The sequence below is a fragment of the Coptis chinensis genome, chromosome 2, assembly GCF_015680905.1.
Source record: "Coptis chinensis isolate HL-2020 chromosome 2, ASM1568090v1, whole genome shotgun sequence".
NCBI classification, from domain to species: Eukaryota; Viridiplantae; Streptophyta; class Magnoliopsida; order Ranunculales; family Ranunculaceae; genus Coptis; species Coptis chinensis.
The window spans coordinates 75112570-75131055 of record NC_141457.1 but is presented as its reverse complement, the minus strand read 5'-3'; the positions used below and the strand labels follow the sequence as shown (position 1 = coordinate 75131055).

Below are 18486 nucleotides of genomic sequence, written 5' to 3'. Positions count from 1 at the left end.
GTTAGTCCTTAGCCTTGTTAGTAATTTTTGCAATACGTTAATAATACATAGTATGTTTTATATGAGTATTAAACGTTTTGAAATAAAAATTCGGATTTCAAAAATTCGATACACTTAAAAAGAAATTATAATATATATTTCTCAATATAATTAAAATGTTCCATTAATTTTACTAAACTTATTATAATTTTACTCTAACTATATATTATAATGTTTTACTTATAATTTTATTTATAACTATATATTATAATTAGAGTAAAATATTCTACTTATAACTATATATTACAAATATATAATTAAAGTAAAATGTTCTACTTATTATAATGTTTCACTAATTTTACTCTAGTATAATTTTATAATATATATTTGTCAATATTTATCTCTCTTCTATATTTACATTTCTTTTAGATTTGTAAATTGTTTATGAAAATAAGAATTATAAGTAACGCATTCATGTCTTTATGTTAGTTTACTCGATAATTTGATTTGCAAAAAGAAAAAAATAATGTCTTTTATAGATATACAAAAGCTTTTAAGTCATGGTCAATTCCATATCTTTTTTCTCTTATATTTTTTGTTTCTTATTTATGTTTTTTCATGCTACTCATTCTTACAAGAATTTGGTTTTTAATTTTTTTTTTATATGAAGTATTTTTGAAATAAATTTTTAAATAATTCGGTAATTTGTGTTTTATACGTTTATAATGAAAAAAAACGTGAATTATTCTGAATTATTGAAAGGTTCAGAAGTATTAAACGTTTAGGCCTTCAAAAATCCAATTCGTAAATTATACATGAATTATTCAGAATATTGCTAACAAGGGTCCGATGTAAAAAGCACACTAGAAAGGACTGTTGCAAGATTTCCACATATGACTTCTACAACAGGTGAGAACTGATAAAGGTATTTGTCAAAATCAAGACCATGCATTTTATACAGGAAATGATGAGACTCCAAATCTAGTAAAAATCAGCTTGGAGATTGCCCGCAAGCGTGACGGTGTGCCTCTTGCTGTGAAGGCACTGGGAGGTTTGTTATGGGATGAAAGAAAGGGAAAGTGGGAAGCTGTAAGGGACAGTAAGTTATGTGACTTGGGAGAACATGGAGAAAAAACCATATTCCCTACCTTGAAAATAAGTTATAACTATTTGCCATCAAATTTGAAGCAATGCTATGCCTATTGCTCCATATTTCCCAAAGATCATCATATAAAGAGAGATGAACTAATTCGTCTATGGATAGCAAACGACTTCGTTCAAGCTTGTAGAAGGATGGAGCTGGAAGAAATTGGTGATAAGATTTTCAATGAATTATTGCGACAATCCATCTTCCAAGACATTCTGAAAGATGAGTATGGTACTATAAAAGTGTGTAAGATGCATGACCGCATGCATGATCTGGCATCCTTTGTCCTGGTGAATGAATGACACTTATCACTGGGAGTTGTCATTCTCAAAAGACACTACTGAGTCACTCTTTAGATCCCCGAGCATCGTTGCGCACATTTATCACATTCTCAAATATTTTTGCCTTTAATCCATTGCCATCCAACTTTCCATCCATCTTTAAGCAATTTAAAAGCCTATGAGTGTTGAATATGAGTGGTGTAAACGATGTTAAAACTCTACTGGATTCAATAGGCCATTTGAAACACCTGAGGTACCTCAATCTTTGTGGTACACTAGTACTGGTATTACATCATTACCCAAATCTTTCGAAATTTGCCCGTCTTAATGGGCAACGTGGAACGATTATGACACCTCAACCTTTCTACCGCCTCATTTCACTTACATGGAGCGATTACGTCTTTACCTAAATCCTTTGCTCGCCTTCAAAATTTGCGGGTGTTAGATTTACATGGAAATCACGAATTTACAGCTCTACCATTGTCAATAGGCAACTTGGGAAAATTGAGGTATCTTGATCTTTCTTCCACTCAAATTCCATTTTTAGCAGAATCCATTGGTTGCCTAACAAATTTGCATACTTTGAATTTATCTTTCAATTATAAATTCTTAACACTACCAAGCTCAATTGGCAACTTGGAACACTTGAGTCATCTCAACCTTTCTCGAACTTGTATCCCATCCTTACCAGAAACCACCGGAAGCCTAAAAAACTTGTGCAATTTAAATTTAAATGATTGTGGCAAACTTACAACATTGCCACTCTCAATAGGCAACTTGGAAAATTTGAGGTCCCTTCCTTTGGGGAACTTCCATCGAATCATTACCTAAATCTATTTGTCTTTTGAAAAATCTACACTCTGAATGTAATTTGGTGTAAGTTCAGCCACTTGCCAGTGGGGATTGCCCAATTGACTTGTCTCTATGGCTTAGATGCCTTCCTTATAAGTCTAGGTGGTGAAGGAGCAGATATCCAAGAGTTGCACGGATTAAACCATATCAAAGGCCAATTGGAGATCAGAAGGTTGGAGCATGTGAATTTTTTTGAAGAAGTTCAATCAGCCGACTTGAGGAGCAAGAAAGACATTTCATCATTATCAGTGTCGGCCCTGATATTTTGGTGGTCTAAAGCAAGACAATAGAATACGGCCTTATATGCGTTAATGTTATCAATTTTTTTTTTTAAACTTGTGTTATTCAATATAATCCAAGAGAGAGCGAGTGAAGTGATTTTGTTATTTGACAGAAGAGTTTTATTTGTTTTTTTAGATATAGATAAAAATTTGGGTTTTTTAATTGTGAGTTGGCTTAATGTTTTTTGTTTTTTTAATTGTTTGTAATGAGTGGGGTAAGTATTGCCAAAGAGTTTAATAAAGAGTTGGGTTTTTAGGGATTGTGAGTGATTTTGTTATTTGGTAGAGAAGTTTTATTTGTTTTTTTAGATATAGATAAAAGTTTGGATTTTTTAATTGTGAGTTGGTTTAATGTTTTTTATTTTTTTTTAATTGTTTGTAACAAGTGGAAGTGGGGTAAGTTTTGTCAAAGAGTTTAATAAGGAGTTGGGTTCTCGGAGATTGTGAGTGATTTTGTTATTTGGAACCAATGAGTTTTATTTATTTTTTTAGATATAGATAAAAATTTGGGTTTTTTAATTGTGAGTTGGTTTAGTGTTTTTTGTTTTTTTAATTGTTTGTAACCAGTGGGGTAAATATTGTCGTCAAAGAGTTTAATATGGAGTTGGGTTCTCGGGGATTGTGAATGATTTTGTTAATTGACAAAAGAGTTTTATTTGTTTTTTTAGATATAGATAAAAGTTTGGGTTTTTTAATTGTGAGTTGGTTTAGTATTTTTTGTTTTTTTAATTGTTTGTAACGAGTGAGATAAGTATTGCCAAAGAGTTTAATAAGGAGTTGGGTTCTCGGGGATTGTGAGTGATTTTGTTATTTGGCAGATGAGTTTTATTTGTTTTTTTAGATATAGATAAAAGTTTGGATTTTTTAATTGTGAGTTGGTTTAGTATTTTTTGTTTTTTTTTTATAATTTTTTGTAACGAGTGGGAGTGGGGTAATTATTGCCAAATAGTTTAATAAGGAGTTGGGTTATCGGGGATTGTGAGTGATTTTGTTATTTGATAGAAAAATTTTATTTATTTTTTTAGATATAGATAAAAATTTGGGTTTTTTAATTGTGAGTTGGTTTATTGTTTATTGTTTTTTTTTAATTGTTTGTAACGAGTGGAGTAAGTATTGCCTAAGAATTTAATATAAAGAGTTGGGTTCTCAGGTGTGGAGGGATTAATTGAAATCGTGCATGTGTTTATTTTTTTTTCTTAAATATGGTTAGTTTATTTTTTGTCCTAAATAAGTGGCAAGTAACTGGACTCTTTATTAGAAAGTTTATTGTTTTATGTCGATAATAGTGTGGCCCTATTTTTTGTTTTGGTTTGGTGGCCCAAAGCATTCGCTTGGGTTGCTTTGCCTCAGGGCTGACACTGATCATTATTCCTATGGTGGTCATCTGATGATGATAATAAAGTAGATTCTCGCCGCAGCAAAGTGGTGTTGGAAGGTCTTTAGCCTTACCCCAATGTAAAATCCTTAGAATTAAATGGGTATCCAGGGGTGACCTTTCCTAGTTGGACGGGGGATTCTTCTGCTCTCCCAAATTTAATTCAACTTGAACTCTATGATATGCCGAATTTGGAGGGATGGTCTTCAGTGCAAAATAAATCCAGGTCAACAATGAAAGGTAAGGAGAAAAAAGCTAGCAATACTTTAAAAGTCTTTAACTAATGGAAAGGAAAGGAAAAGAAAGAAAAGAGTGGTCTGCTATGGAAAGGAATATATAGAATGGAATGGAATGGAAACAATTTTAAAATTGTATCTGTTTGGTAAACTGTGGAAAGAAAATTAAATTGTGTCTGTTTTTTTTTCCTTTCATTTTCCTAAATTTGTTAAGTCTGGAGCACGGACTCAAAACCATTTCCATTTCTATTTATCTAATTTTGTTTATGCACAGAAAGCAACATTTCCTTTCCATGGGCAAATAAACAACTAAAGACTTGTTTGTTAAATTTTAACTAATATAAAGGAAAGGAAATAAGTGATCTACTATGGAATGGAATGGAAACAGTTTTAAAATTGTGTATGTTTGTTAAACTGTAGAAAAGAAAGTAAATTATGCTTGTTTTTTTTTTGTCCTTTCCTTTTCCTAAATTTTTTATATCTGGACTAAAAACAATTTTTCTTGAACAAACAAACAACAAAAAAAACTATAGAGAATGTGGACCACAACTCTAGCATTTCCTCGTGAACAAACAGGCCCGTAGTATTTCAACTTCCCCGCCTCGAGTTTATGCTGATTGAAGAATGCCCCGTGTTAACACTACCAATGTTTCCATCATCTCTTGGACAATTAGAATTGAAAATGTCATTGTCCAGAGTTGGAGATATCGACATCAGCACTTCATTTCCCTTACTCAACTTTCACTTTACATCTTTTCCAGTCCAGAATTCTACAATGATCCCCTGGTGAGTGAGACTGCAACTTTATCTTCCAATTTTCTTTTTTAAGACTCATATCTTTAACTTATCTTTCAAGTTTATGTACACATGGAATCCATTATTTTAAAAAATCAACTTCATTTCATATAGTTAAGTTTTCAAGTCAATAACATCACAAACTGTTTATTTTTATTTTTATTTTTTCTTCTTCAGTAACTCTTCATCTCGTATTGCTTTCCTGGTGAGTGAGTCTGAATTTCTTTGCATTTATTTTAATTGACTAAACTTGACTTGGATGACTGGTCTATGTAAGTTGTCTTTTCATCACAGGGTTTCCTATGTTCGGATGGTAGTTGGTTTCTCTAACACTTTTCGTCTGCTTTAAAAATGCAAGAATCAAATAGAAAATCTCACAGCAATAACATTGCAACGGATAAAGCGTCCCTTCCAGGGGGAATACAAAAACAATCATGGGATTACTGAAGCTAAAATATGTGCCACATTTAACAGCCACCAAGACATCAGACTGTCCGGAGTTGGAGAAATCCATCCGCGGAGTTTTTGCATACACATGTAAGGCTAGAAATTTTACCTGATTGGTTGCAAAACCTATCCGCCGCTTCCAATTTTGAAGTCAGTAGTTGTCATTCTGCTTTGTATAGGCAATGCGAAGAGGACTGGCACAAGATTTCCCAGATTGGATTATTCTATATTCTATAACACTTCTGATTGATTCGCTGGTGAGTAAAATTGAATCAACTATTCTCTGAAATCTTCTACTTCCAGTTTTTCTTTTTCCTTCTAGGTAGCTGATATTTACACTGACCCAAATGTACTGTTTCTGCAGATGCTCAATTCTGATTTTCTGAATGAGTAGGTTTCACACGGCAATTAACTGCTAACCAGGCTGCTAACACGACATTGTTGGATGAGGTGCCTGTAAATGGATCATCAACTCTTGAACTGTTGGAGTTGTCAAAAAACAAAATTGCTCCTTATCATGTGTCAATTGTGACCTCGAGAGTTCCTCGACAGCGTAGTCAAAGTTTTCATTTATCAGATGCGAGTACAAAATGCGGCGTCACTGCACAGTAAGGTTCATTTCAGGTGAGCAAGATGGTTTTAAGCAATTAGATAATTAGATAATGAATGTTTACAAAGATATTCCCCTCAGACGGATACCATTTAATTGACATGTGTTTTCGTATATCTGTATGAGTTGAATCAACATGGCAACTTCTGTAACACACTGATATGGTTTCAGGTTGAGCAAGATGGTTCTGTACAAAAAGTATGATCAGACAGGTTAACTGTTCCCAAGTAGCACTTTCAAGCGCATGAAAGTACGAGGTACAAGAACTTTACTCATGGACTGAAGGAAAAGGACTGGCACAGGATTTCAAAGAGTCGATAATTCCTTTTCTCATATTGATTCCTTGGCGAGTAAGACTAAATCAACTGTACCCTCCTAGCTTCTCCTACTTCGCATATCTTTTAAGATTTTGTATCGCGTTATCTGCATTTTCTTAAATTGGTAAACCTAAATGGTCATACAATGACTTGGATGACTGATCTTAATTAATTTATCTTTTCATCACAGATTGTGTATATCTCTACATGTTTGGGCGTGATACAAATCCTTCTTAGTTTCTCTGTTGTGATCGTGAGAAGGTATGCATTATCATTTTTTTATGATATTTATTAAAAATAAACGGAATTAAAAAATTCCCTAGGAACTCTTATATTTTTCTGCTCAATAAAGTTAATATCCCAATCGTTTGTACATAAAATACTTATATGTAACTTTTTTCTAACTCTTCAAAAGAAAAGTCTCTAGGCATTTAATTGTAAGATGCCAGAGTAAACGGAACTTGAAGTTGCTATCTAATCTTGCAATCATGGAGTTGCTGTCTATGGATTCTTCCAAATATTCCTTACTAGATACTTCCTCGCGCACGCTGCACAATGCTTTTACTTTGAAGTGGGATCTCTTCTGTGATGTCTCGGGGTCTTACAAGTTTGATTAATTGACACACACTGCAGAAATAATTGATCCAGCTGGGAAAGGCCACCATTTGAAAAAGCAGTTTGTTCAGGTAGTCTTATACTCTTATCCCATCTATTTTCTTCTCCCAACCAACGCTGGACATCCTAAAAACAAACTGGGTTCTATTATCCTCTTACTATGTTGGTCCTGCAGATAGCCGATAACTGTTGTCTCATGTTAGAAACAAGGAAGATACTTGGGAAGTCGACATCTTATTGATTCACAACATCTTCAACATGTTTCCTTTACTTATTCAGATTTAAGAATAAGGAATTGTCCAAGACCTAAAATCGTCATCAAGGAAAGAAGAAGTAACACCCCTTCAATACCCAAGCACTCGAAGGGTTACAGGGAAGCACCTGTTAAGGGTAAGCCTCGTCTTTCAGACTCCTTGGGTTTTTTCTTCTTAATTGACCTTCTTCTTTTCTTCTCGGATATAGGTCAGCCTCTCTTTCGCTTCTACTGGCAAGCTTTTCCGGAAGCTCGAGATCTGGAGTGAGACCCTGTAGAAGGCCTGTGCTAATAAGCAAAAATATTTCCTAATTGCCCACCAGACCATCCGGATTCCGGACTCAGGAGATTTTGGATCACAAGAACAAAGTGCAGAAAAAGGAGAGTGAGTTATCGGGCACTGGCTCAGCGAGGTTTGAACTCCGTGTAGTCAAGGGTGCCCATGAGGAGAGCTGAGGTAAAGCTGGCCGTTTAGAGAAGGTGGTAGCATTACTCGGTACGTAGGAGAACCAACCAAAACTTATCAAAACAAGGTCAATAATAATGATGCCTTGAGGAATCAGTTCATGGAGGCGAGGAATGTCAGGATAAATGAGTGGGGGAACCTCACCCGTTGAAGGAGAGGGACGCTTTTGAGGCTGACGGCATCAGTTTGAGGGGGGAGGTGTCGTCCTTGAATGCCAAACTCCATGAAGCAGAGGACCTGCACAAGGCGGCTGAGGTGCAGGTGAGCAGCCAGGAGACCAAACTTGAGGATTCCAAGGTCGTGATTGACAACCTACTCCTGACCCAGTGATGTTAGTTGTTAACTCAAACTATGATCTGTCCCAATGATGTTGTCTTAACATACATGCATGCAAGCTATTCACGCTAAGATCATGCAATGAGGCTACACTGAGTTTGGTTCATCTTCTTTCGTTTGAAATTTGTGGAAAGTCATTAGATGTTTTTCCAACACAATTGCTGTGAAACCTTCTCTACGCACTTTGTTGGTCAAGGACTGTGAAGAACGTTGTACATCAAGCATTGTGGAAAATTGGATTCTCTTCCAAAGGGATTAGAAAAGCTCCCAGTGGTAACATGGCTAACGATTGAAAGACTACCGGTGCTAACTTCTCTGCCCCAGTTGCTGCCACATTTAACAGCCCCCAGACATTGGAACTCAAAGACTGTCCAGAGTTGGAGATATCAGCCGTGCAATTTCAGAATCTCATTTCCCTTACAGAGCGTATATTCAGCTGTTTGCCTAAGTTGACAGCTTTTCCAGAGGGGCTACAAACCTACAACACGTAAATTACAGTAAAAAGGTTTGAAATTCAGGACTGCAAGAACCTGAGAGTTTTACCAGAGTGCAGTTTTAAAATCAGTAGTTGTCATCCTGAGTTGCATAGACGATGTAAAAAGCACACTGGAGAGGACTGTTGCAAGATTTCCACATATGACTTCTACAACAGGTGAGAACTGAGAAAGGTATTTGTCCAAAACCTGTCTGCACTGTTCACACTTTTCTATAGACTTGAACTCCAAAGATTCCTTACTGGATACTTCCTAGCTGCTCAATTCTTTTACCTTGAAGTGAGATCTCTTCTGTGATGTCTCAGGGTCTTCATAGTTCGAGTGATTGAAAGACATTGCACAAATGGATGATCCAGCTGGAGAAGGCTAACATTTGAAAAAGTATTTAGTTCAGGTACTGTTATGACTTGTACGTCCTCTATGTTTTTTCTCACAACCAACTCCGTGTCCTAAAAACTAACTGGGTTGTGTTATCCTCATATTGTGTTGCAAGTGTTGCCTTATGTTGGAATTGATTAAGAACTTCTTCTACTTGCTCCTCTACGTGTCCAGATTATGAATGTCCAAGACTGAATATCGTCAACATGGAATTGAAAGCAGAAGTAACAGAAGGCCCATCATTCTCCAATCTCCACAAACTTTGCTTGAACTGAATTTAATCATCCAGAGCTAAATCATGTGTGAGGTCGAAAGGGGTAGTGTGAGCGACAGATTCAAGCATGTAATACTTGCTGTAACTACATGATAATTCTCAATTCTCAGTTTTAAATTTTGATATTATTGTATAGTTTTGACGTTAACCATATCTGATTTGATCGCTATAACTAGTGGCATGTTGTGTTCATTTTCATATGTTTTTAGCTAAAAGGTGCAAACATATTTTTACATAAATTAGTACTATAATATGAAATTTAATGTTTTACCAATAAAATACATAAATTAAATTTGAACGTGAGAAGCCATTAAGTTTCTAGTTCCTAGTGCTACAACACAAAAGTAAGTCAATTTATTCTTTTCTGTTTTCTAATAAAGAAGAAAATATAGCTTACAATCCTTACGTTCACGAATATCCACTCTTTTCCTTTGTTTTTTAATAGTCCAGCATTAGAGATTTAGAGCTTACATTTCTCTTACGAATCCTTTTTTAATTTTATTTATCTTACATACAAAAAATAGTTATAGTATTTTCTAGGCCGGGAATCAATTTTACTGTTTGAACTTTAAACAACTTAGAAGGAGATCCAAATTGCAGGAAGGAAATTGAAGAAAATGGAGAGCCAAAAGTCGAGCCATGCATTAATGGAAAGGGCAGTAGTTTGAAAGTTTCATTGTGCAACCTGACACACACTGTAGTTTGAAAGTTGTTCTGATTTCTAAACCGTGCTCGCGGAATTTGTGTCAGTCATAGTTTCAGCCTTCTACTTTGCCGATAAAACAACTTGATTTCTAATTGTGTTAAGAAGTTGTTCATTAACCAGTTTTGTTCTCATTCAGTTTAATGAACATAATACAGATAAAAGTAGTCACTAATCACACATACAAGGTGTGAATACAATGCAAATTCCTTGCTTGAAAGAGAGAGTACTAGCAAAACCAAGAAAAAAATATTGACCGGATTCATTGAGTTAGTACATCGGGATCTAAAGAACCACTAGAGAATCTAAAAAACATAACTTTTGTAATAAAATCTAGAGTTTGTATGACCATTCTATCTATTTCAACCTAAACTTTTGGCCAAAGGAAATGCATCCACAGTATCATTGACGTGGATAATTGTTAAATCAAGACTCCAAGTTTGGCTTTGAATCCAGACACCAGCACCTGTACTTTGGTTTAGAAATCTTTAAAAGGTCTTCTGAGCACATCCCCTCTAGCTCCTTAGGTTTCAAGGAATCATAGATTGTGGAACAGCAAGTAGAATGAGCCACAGTTGATGTAGTGAATTCCTCTACTGGATGATTTTGAGCACGCATTCTTTTGTAAAGCCTCATTGCAGCCACACAATCCTCATAGGGGTCATGCATCCCTAACTGAATTTCATACCTGTGAAGTGAACAGTAGCAGTTGTTGGATAAGCTACTAACTCTTAGCACAATATAACTTCCACATCAGTAAATTTTTGAATGCCACTTTCTTTCTGAAGATAGCAATCAGTCAATATTTAGACCTGGTAGAGCAAGCAACTAGGTAGTATTCAAAAGTAAATTGGAAAAAAACTTCATAACAAAATGCAAGGACGTCTGATCTAGATTATGCCCAGGTCTGTAATAAATGGAGTTTTTGGAATATGTTTGTATCTTTTTTTCTATCCATGGAATATGTTTGTATCTGCCAGCATATTTGATAACATAAACCTCATAACAAGGTTATCTGTTCATTGTGCTTTAGATATTCTTGATATTTAATCTTAGGGGAATTTTGACTTAACCCCCCACAGATGGGTAGCAGTTTGACTAAACCCCCTATTTTTAAAATCATTTGAGTTTGCCCCCCACTCCGTCAATTTTGTGTGTAACAGACGTTGGTATTTTAGCTATTGACCATTTTACCCTTATGAAATAGATGTTGCATTGCCTCCATATTAACACGTTAAACCTAGCTTTGCGAAAACCCCCCAAACGTTGCCATTATTTAATTTTTGCACTCTCTCTCTCTCTCGTATTTTACCTATTGACCATTTTGCCCTTTCTGACAAATTAAGGGTTTTTTTTTTTTTTTTTCCGTTAAAACAAATTAAGATGTTTACTATTAGTTAGTGTAAACCCCCCCAAACGTCAATATGCTATTTGAAACCCTAGACAAGAAACCCCATCGATTACAGATTTGAAGATAAAAAAAAAAAATTAGGGGAAAATGAGGATAATGATAAAGGGAGGTGTTTGGAAAAACACGGAAGATGAGATATTAAAAGCAGCTGTTATGAAATATGGGAAAAATCAATGGGCTAGAATTTCATCTCTACTTGTTCAGTAAATCCGCTAAAGCAATGTAAAGCTCGTTGGTATGAATGGCTTGATCCTTCTATTAAAAAGTAAGTTTCTTTTTCATTTGTTTTAATAATTTTCAAATCTAGGGTTTACCAATTAGTTATGTTTATTGTTTGTTTAGACCGAGTGGACAAGAGAAGAAGATGAGAAACCGCTCCATCTTGCTAAACTCATGCCCACACAATGGCGGACGATTGCTCTATCGTTGGCGGACTCCTTCACGTGCCTTGAGCGGTATGAGAAACTTGTCGATCTTTGCGTGTGTCAAGGAAGAAAACTATGAGCCAAATGATGACCCAAGGAAGTTGCGTCACGAGAGATTGATCCCAACCCGAATCTAAACCCGCGACGTCCGATCCCGCTGACATGGATGAGGATGAGAAAGAAATGCTTTCTCAAGCTCGGGCTCGGTTGGCTAACACCGTGGAAAGAAAGCCAAAAAGAAAAAGCCGGGGAGAAATAGCTTGAAGAAGCAAGGAGGCATGCGTCTCTGCGGAAGCGGGAGAGAACTTAAAGGCACCGGAATTGATAACAAAAGTGCAGAAAGAGAAAAAAGGAAGGGGATAGACTATAATTAAAGATCCCTTTTGAAAAAAAGCCTCCACCGTGTTTCTTCGATGTTGCCGATGAGGAGAGAGTAGTGGAACGACCAAAGTTTCCGGCCAACCATTGAAGAGCTCGAAGCGGAAAAGAAGGGTTGATGTTGAAGCTCGGCTAAGAAGGCAAGATGTTGCCAATAACAAAATTGCTCAAAGGCGGGATGCCCCATCATCCATCTTGCGGGTTAACAAGTTAAATGATCCGGAAACAGATTAGGAAGAGATCGAAACCGATGCTTCCAAAGATCGCAGATCTCGGATCATGAATTGGAAGAAATCGCAAAGATGGGTTATGCTAGCGATCTTGTTTCGTGAAGCGAGGAAATGTCCTGAAGGAAGTGGTGCTACACGTGCTCTTCTCTTGCCAACTATGCACAAACTCCAAGACGAGGGGAGGACACCATTTCGAACTCCACAACGCACACCGGGTGGTAAGGCCGATGCAATTATGATGGAAGCGGAAAACCTTGCAAGATTGAGAGAATCACAAACACCATTGTTAGGCGGTGACAATCCGAGTTGCATCCTTCAGATTTTTCCGGTGTCACTCCTAGGAAAAGAGAAATACAGACACCTAACCCAATGGCTACTCCTTTATTGACTCCTCGAGCCACGGGTCTTACTCCTAGAAGTGGCATGACACCTTCATCTGGTCTTACTCCTAGAATTGTTTACTGTTAACTAAAAAATTGGGGGGTTTATGCAAATATCATATTGACGTTTGGGGGGTTTACACTAACTAATAGTAAACCTCTTAATTTGTTTTAACTAAAGGAAAAAAAAAAAAAAAAAAAAACTTAATTTGTCAAAAAGGGCAAAATGGTCAATAGGTAAAATACAAGAGAGAGAGTGCAAGAATTAAATAATGGCAACGTTTGGGGGGTTTTCGCAAAGCTAGGTTTAACGTGTTAATGTAGGGGGCAATGCAACATCTATTTCATAAGGGTAAAATGGTCAATAGCTAAAATATTAACGTCTGTTACACACAAAATTGACGGAGTGGGGGGCAAACTCAAATGATTTTAAAAATGGGGGGTTTAGTCAAACCGCTACCCATCTGTGAGGGGTTAAGTCAAAATTACCCTTAATCTTAACCGCGGTTAGCTTTATTGGGGACGTGAGGACGTTTGAGAACATCACATAACATATAAGTGATTTAAAGACCCCATGTGATTTGTGTGGAACAAAATTAATCCCACATTGTCCAAGTTGGAGAACATAATAAATAAGTGATTGAAGACCCCAACTAGTGCCAAAGCGTTTTAAGAAAAAACCCCATACCATGAGGCAGAGCAAAGTGGCGAAATCGGGACAGTATTGGTGGGTGGTGGGGTCTTTCCCCAGACCTGATTGACCTGTCGAAGTGCGGAGTGTTTTTCAGGCTCTACAAGATTTTCACTATTACATGCAGTTTCTCCCTTCTGGCATCTAGCATCCTATACCTATATAGATTATCTCTCCCAGCATCAAGCATCCTATGCCTTCAGGCTTAGAGTATTATTTTGCCCCAAGGAGAAACCTCTCCCATCAAATACCCTTTTTTTGAATTTGTGAACTTTTACACCACAACTGTGTCTAAATACAATATTAATGACAAAACACAAACAGGCGGGACTAACAACAACAACAACAACAAAAACCAAAAAGTAAATAATTAAATAAATATAAAAAATACCGAGAAGTATGATATATATATGAATTTTAGCTTACCCTAAATATGTTTTGGTCAGGTACTTTGGTGAGTGGCTTGCCACATTTGTTTTCATCAAAGGACGGTACTTGGCAGTGTCCCTGTGAAAAAAAAAACATAACCCCAGTGATGTTTCCAGAAATTGCAAACAGCAGGCAGCATTTGAAGTTGCACAGGAAACATTGTAACAATTTACTTAAAATGTGTAACTTCCGTATTATGAAAATTCAAAAATGAAACATCTTACATTCATAATGTACTTTTTAGAATCCGTAGTCTTATACTCTTACCGATGAGCTTGATTCAGAAATAAGTCTCATCCAGTACCAATCAAATGTCCATACAATGATAATATTTTCATACAGGTCGAGTTTGTAATCGCTTGGTGCTCAAAATGTTCATTTTGCCCAAACAAAAATAAAAATATGATCTCTGAAATGCAGTCTCTGGTTTATAGTTTACACATAATTGTTTTTTATATGTTACTTTCGCAGATTCATTTCATCATGTTCTCAAATTTAAAAGATGGATCCACCTTTTAACTAATCCAATTGGGTCTGTTTTTTGTTTTGACCCGATCCATTGAAAACCCTGAACCTAGGAACATCATTGTGGCTTTCCTTAAACGAAGAAGTTTCATTTTTACCTTAACAGATGATCAGGATAGCAGATTCTCAAGCACTGATGATCATATTCTAGATTGCGACCAACTAATACTCTAACCTTTCCACCTTCGAACCGCATTCTAGATATAGACTCTCCATTCTGCAATATCTCAAGAATTCTCACTTGCACTTCCTCAAGTAGCATTGCATCTCTCAGATGCTCCTCCGTTAGGCCTGTTATTTCATATCTGTGTTTTTCACAGCACTACTATCATATCAGAATAAAAAGCTGACCAAACTTGTGATTACAAGCATTGCGTATTAAGAACAAAGAAGGAAAGAGACCCTGAGAATACCTGTAATTGGTCACTGGAATTATAGGCTGCACATATGCGTGGAAGATTACATTCTCATCTTCATCAATAAGGAATACAATTGCACAGAGATCAAGAGTTCCATCACTTCCACCACCAACCATCTCACAATCTATAGCAATCGCTTTAGGAACTTGGCTAGCCTCACCCAAATTTGAAGCTTCCACTTTGGATTCCATGAAAGGAATTATGGCTGGTCCCAGTAGGCAACCCTCAAATTCAAAAGCAAACAATAGTACAGAGATCAGAGGATATGTTGTAGATATGAAGAATAGCAATTATCCAGGAAGCCACAGAAACTTCTGTTCAAGGAATTCTCCTACTTTTGCAACTATATAGCAGCACATGTTTCTCCAACTCATTTTACAAACAGAAGACAAAACAAAAACAAAAACTAACAAATAAGAAGTATGTGTGGTATCCACATAATTTTGACAAATTAGTTGATTTACCAAGGGAATTGTCGGAGATAAGCGACATATTTCTTTGTGGGCACTCAAAGCGTCAGAGCAATCTAAAATGTTCATGCACAGGTTACAGCCTTGGGTCGAAAAGATCTGTGCGCAACTGGATTTGGGCAGTGGACCTTGATGAAACAGGAGAGAGGAACAAAAATGCAAGTCAAGAACAAGTATGATAAATGTAATAATAGAAGTAATAATTGTTGAAATAATGGTTTAAATCTACACCTACTGCTAAAACCACAATATCTATTTTTCTTTTCTTTTCTTTTTTAGACTAGTTATGACCGATTAACAATATCTCTAGTTACCGTCACCAGTAACCAATATGTGCTGGATATAATTATTATGATTAACACTGGTTAAGAGATGTGCAGACACCTGACATTCATATTTTGAACCATCGGCTCATCTGTAGAACTTTTTTGTAATATACAAGACTACTTTTTGAAAACCATGTAAATATGTTTCAAATAATTAAGCTACATGGTATTGATTGGATAGTGTGTGCTTACCTATAAGGTGTTCTCTCAATGACTCGAATGATTTACAGACCCCGCACTTGGGCTGATGAACTAAGTGATACGAGTCCTTCATATGTTCAACAAGATGCTCCTTCTTGTTGTACAACTTGTAGCACGCTGAACATTTGTACCTGTCAATATGTGAGAGTAAGGTCACTACCATGGAACTATTTATTAGCAAACTAGAGGTGGAACACACTTGTTTATAGTTTATACATTTCAATTACTGTTATAAATAAATGAGGTTTGGTTGGCAAAAGGTGTGATCAGCTTTGTAAACCGTTTATACAAAACTGATCACAGAGTCTTTAACCAACTAACCCTGTGATCCTATGCCTCTAGAGAATTGTTGAAAGGGAAGAAATTTCTCATGGTGGATGATGTCTGGAGTGAGGATGTCGAGGATTGGAACAAAGTGAAATGCCTACTATTATGCGGGGAGAAAGGAAGTTCGATTATTGTGACCACTCGCCTCCAGCCTGTAGTAGATTCTCTTAGGCACCAAACAGTAATAACAGATTCTATCACATGTACAATCAACTCAACAATACTTCTAAATTCTCTCTTTAAAAGTTTTTGTTTGTCTCTGTTCAAACAACATGCATTTTATATAGGAAATGATGAGACTCCAAATCTAGTAAAAATCGGCTTGGAGATTGTCCACAAGCGTGACGATGTGCCTCTTGCTATGAAGGCAGTGGGAGGTTTGTTACGCGATGAAAGAAAGGAAAAGTGGGAAGCTGTAAGGGACAGTAAGTTATGTGACTTGGGAGAACATGGAGAAAAAACTATATTCCCTACCTTGAAAATAAGTTATAACTATTTGCCATCAAATTTGAAGCAATGCTATGCCTATTGCTCCATATTTCCCAAAGATCATCATATAAAGAGAGACGAGCTAATTTGTCTATGGATAGCAAACGACTTGGTTCAAGCTTGTAGAAGGATGGAGCTCGAAGAAATTGGTGAGAAGATTTTCAATGAATTATTGCGACAATCCATCTTCCAAGACATTCTGAAAGATGAGTATGGTACTATAAAAGCGTGTAAGATGCATGACCTGATCTGGCATCCCTTGTCATGATGTATGGAGTGAGGATGTCGAGGATTGGAACAAAGTGACAAACACTGCGGAAATAATTGATCCAGCTGGGAAAGGCCACCATTTGAAAAAGCAGTTGTTCAGGTAGTCTTATACTCTTATCCCATCTATTTTCTTCTCCTAACCAACACTGGACATCCTAAAACCTAACTGGGTTCTATTATCCTCTTACTATGTTGGTGCTGCAAATAACCTATAACTGTTGTCTCATGTTAGAAACAAGGAAGATACTTGGGAAGTCGACATCTTATTGATTCACAACTTCTTCAACATGTTTCCTTTACTTATTCAGATTAAAGAATAAGGAATTGTCTAAGACCTAAAATCATCATCAAGGAAAGAAAAATAAGTAACACCCTTCCAATACCCAAGCCATCCGAAGGGTTACTGGGAAGCACCTGTTATGGGTAAGCCTCGTCTTTTAGACTCCTTGGGTTTCTTGTTCTTAATTGACCTTCTTCTTTTCTTCTCGGATATAGGTCGGCCTCTCTTTCACTTCTACTGGCAAGCTTTTCCAAAGGTCGAGGTCTGGAGTGAGACCCTGTAGAAGGTTGAGGAGAGCTGAGGTAAAGCCGGCTGTTTAGAGGTGGTAGCGGTACTCAGGACATAGGAGAACCAACCAAAGCTTATCAAAACAAGGTCAATAATATTGATGCCTTGAGGAATCAGTTCATGGAGGCGAGGAATGTCAGGATAAACGAGTGGGGGAACCTCACCCAGGAGAGGGACGCTTTTGAGGCTGACGGCATCAGTTTGAGAGGGGGGGGAGGTGTCGTCCTTGAAGGCCAAACTTCATGAAGCTGAGGACCTGTGCAAGGCGACTGAGGTGCAGGTGAGCAGCCAGGAGACCAAACTTGAGGATTCCAAGGTCGTGATTGACAACCTACTCCTGACTCAGTGACGTTAGTTGTTAACTCAAACTATGATCTATCCCAATGATGTTGTCTTAACATACATGCAGGCAAGCTATTCGCACTAATATCATGCAATGAGGCTACACTGAGTTTGGTAAAGAACCTCCCTCATCTTCTTTCGCTTGAAATTTGCGGAAAGTCATTAGATGTTTTTCTAACGCAATTGCTGTGAAACCTTACTTCTCTGCGTACTTTGTTGGTCAAGGACTGAAGAACGTTGTACATTGAGTGTTGTGGAAAATTGGATTCTCTTCCAAAGGGATTAGAAAAGCTCCCAGCGGTAACATGGCTAATGATTGAAGGATTATCAATGCTAACTCTTCTGCCCCAGTCGCTGCCACAGTTAACAGCACTCCAGACATTGGAACTGAAAGACTGTCCAGAGTTGGAGATATCAGCCGTGCAATTTCAGCATCTCATTTCCCTTACAGAGCTTATATTCAGCTGTTTGCCAAAGTCGACAGCTTTGCCAGTGGGGCTACAACATGTAATTACACTAAAATGGTTTGAAATTCGGAACTGCAAGAACCTGAGAGTTTTACCAGAGTGCACTTTTAAAATCAGTAGATATCATCCTGAACTGCATATGACGATGTAAAAAGCACACCGGAGAGGACTGTTGCAAGATTTCTCACATATGACTTCTACAACAGGTGAGAAAGGTATTTGTCGAAAATCTGTTTGCACTGTTCACACTATTATAGACTTAAATTCCAAAGATTCCTTACTGGATACTTCCTAGCTGC

General features: G+C 36.9%; 1 protein-coding gene, 1 long non-coding RNA gene and 1 pseudogene across 17 annotated transcripts; 2 read left to right on the top strand and 1 right to left on the bottom strand.

Annotated features, from left to right (window-relative positions):
• Positions 1-4609: 4609 nt before the first annotated feature.
• Positions 4610-9264, top strand: LOC147517840 (uncharacterized). Of its 15 annotated transcripts, none has more exons than XR_015211577.1 (12): positions 4617-4937; positions 5124-5151; positions 5305-5483; positions 5573-5650; positions 5758-6017; positions 6175-6349; positions 6511-6581; positions 6748-7006; positions 7111-7325; positions 7398-8642; positions 8790-8878; positions 9037-9264. It is a non-coding gene; the product is annotated as an uncharacterized LOC147517840 (long non-coding RNA). The 15 variants fall into 15 exon arrangements; XR_015211579.1 differs by having other exon boundaries at positions 6175-6353; XR_015211576.1 differs by having other exon boundaries at positions 6175-6353; positions 6741-7006.
• An 810-nt stretch (positions 9265-10074) lies between these two features.
• On the bottom strand, positions 10075-15354 carry LOC147517838 (RNA exonuclease 4-like). Of its 2 annotated transcripts, XM_086589910.1 has the most exons (5): positions 15192-15354; positions 14722-14951; positions 14407-14613; positions 13781-13861; positions 10075-10527 (listed from the first exon to the last, which is right to left on the bottom strand). In XM_086589910.1, the coding sequence occupies exons 1-5, from the start codon at positions 15264-15266 to the stop codon at positions 10266-10268; spliced, it is 855 nt and encodes a 284-aa protein (XP_086446036.1). In that variant the 5' UTR covers positions 15267-15354; the 3' UTR covers positions 10075-10265. The 2 variants fall into 2 exon arrangements, with proteins under 2 accessions (XP_086446036.1, XP_086446037.1); XM_086589911.1 differs by lacking the exon at positions 13781-13861.
• Positions 11284-12751, top strand: LOC147517839 (cell division cycle 5-like protein pseudogene; annotated as a pseudogene).
• Positions 15355-18486: the final 3132 nt, after the last annotated feature.

Bases quoted from the DNA above. Each gene is read 5' to 3' on its own strand.
- LOC147517838 (XM_086589910.1), bottom strand. From the start codon at position 15,266: ATGAACATTTTAGATTGCTCTGACGCTTTGAGTGCCCACAAAGAAATA. The intron at 14,952-15,191 runs GTAAATCAACTA...TTTGAATTTGAG, and splicing joins TATCTCCGACAATTCCCTTG to GGTTGCCTACTGGGACCAGC. The intron at 13,862-14,406 runs GTAAAAATGAAA...TTTTTTTCACAG, and splicing joins TATCCTGATCATCTGTTAAG to GGACACTGCCAAGTACCGTC.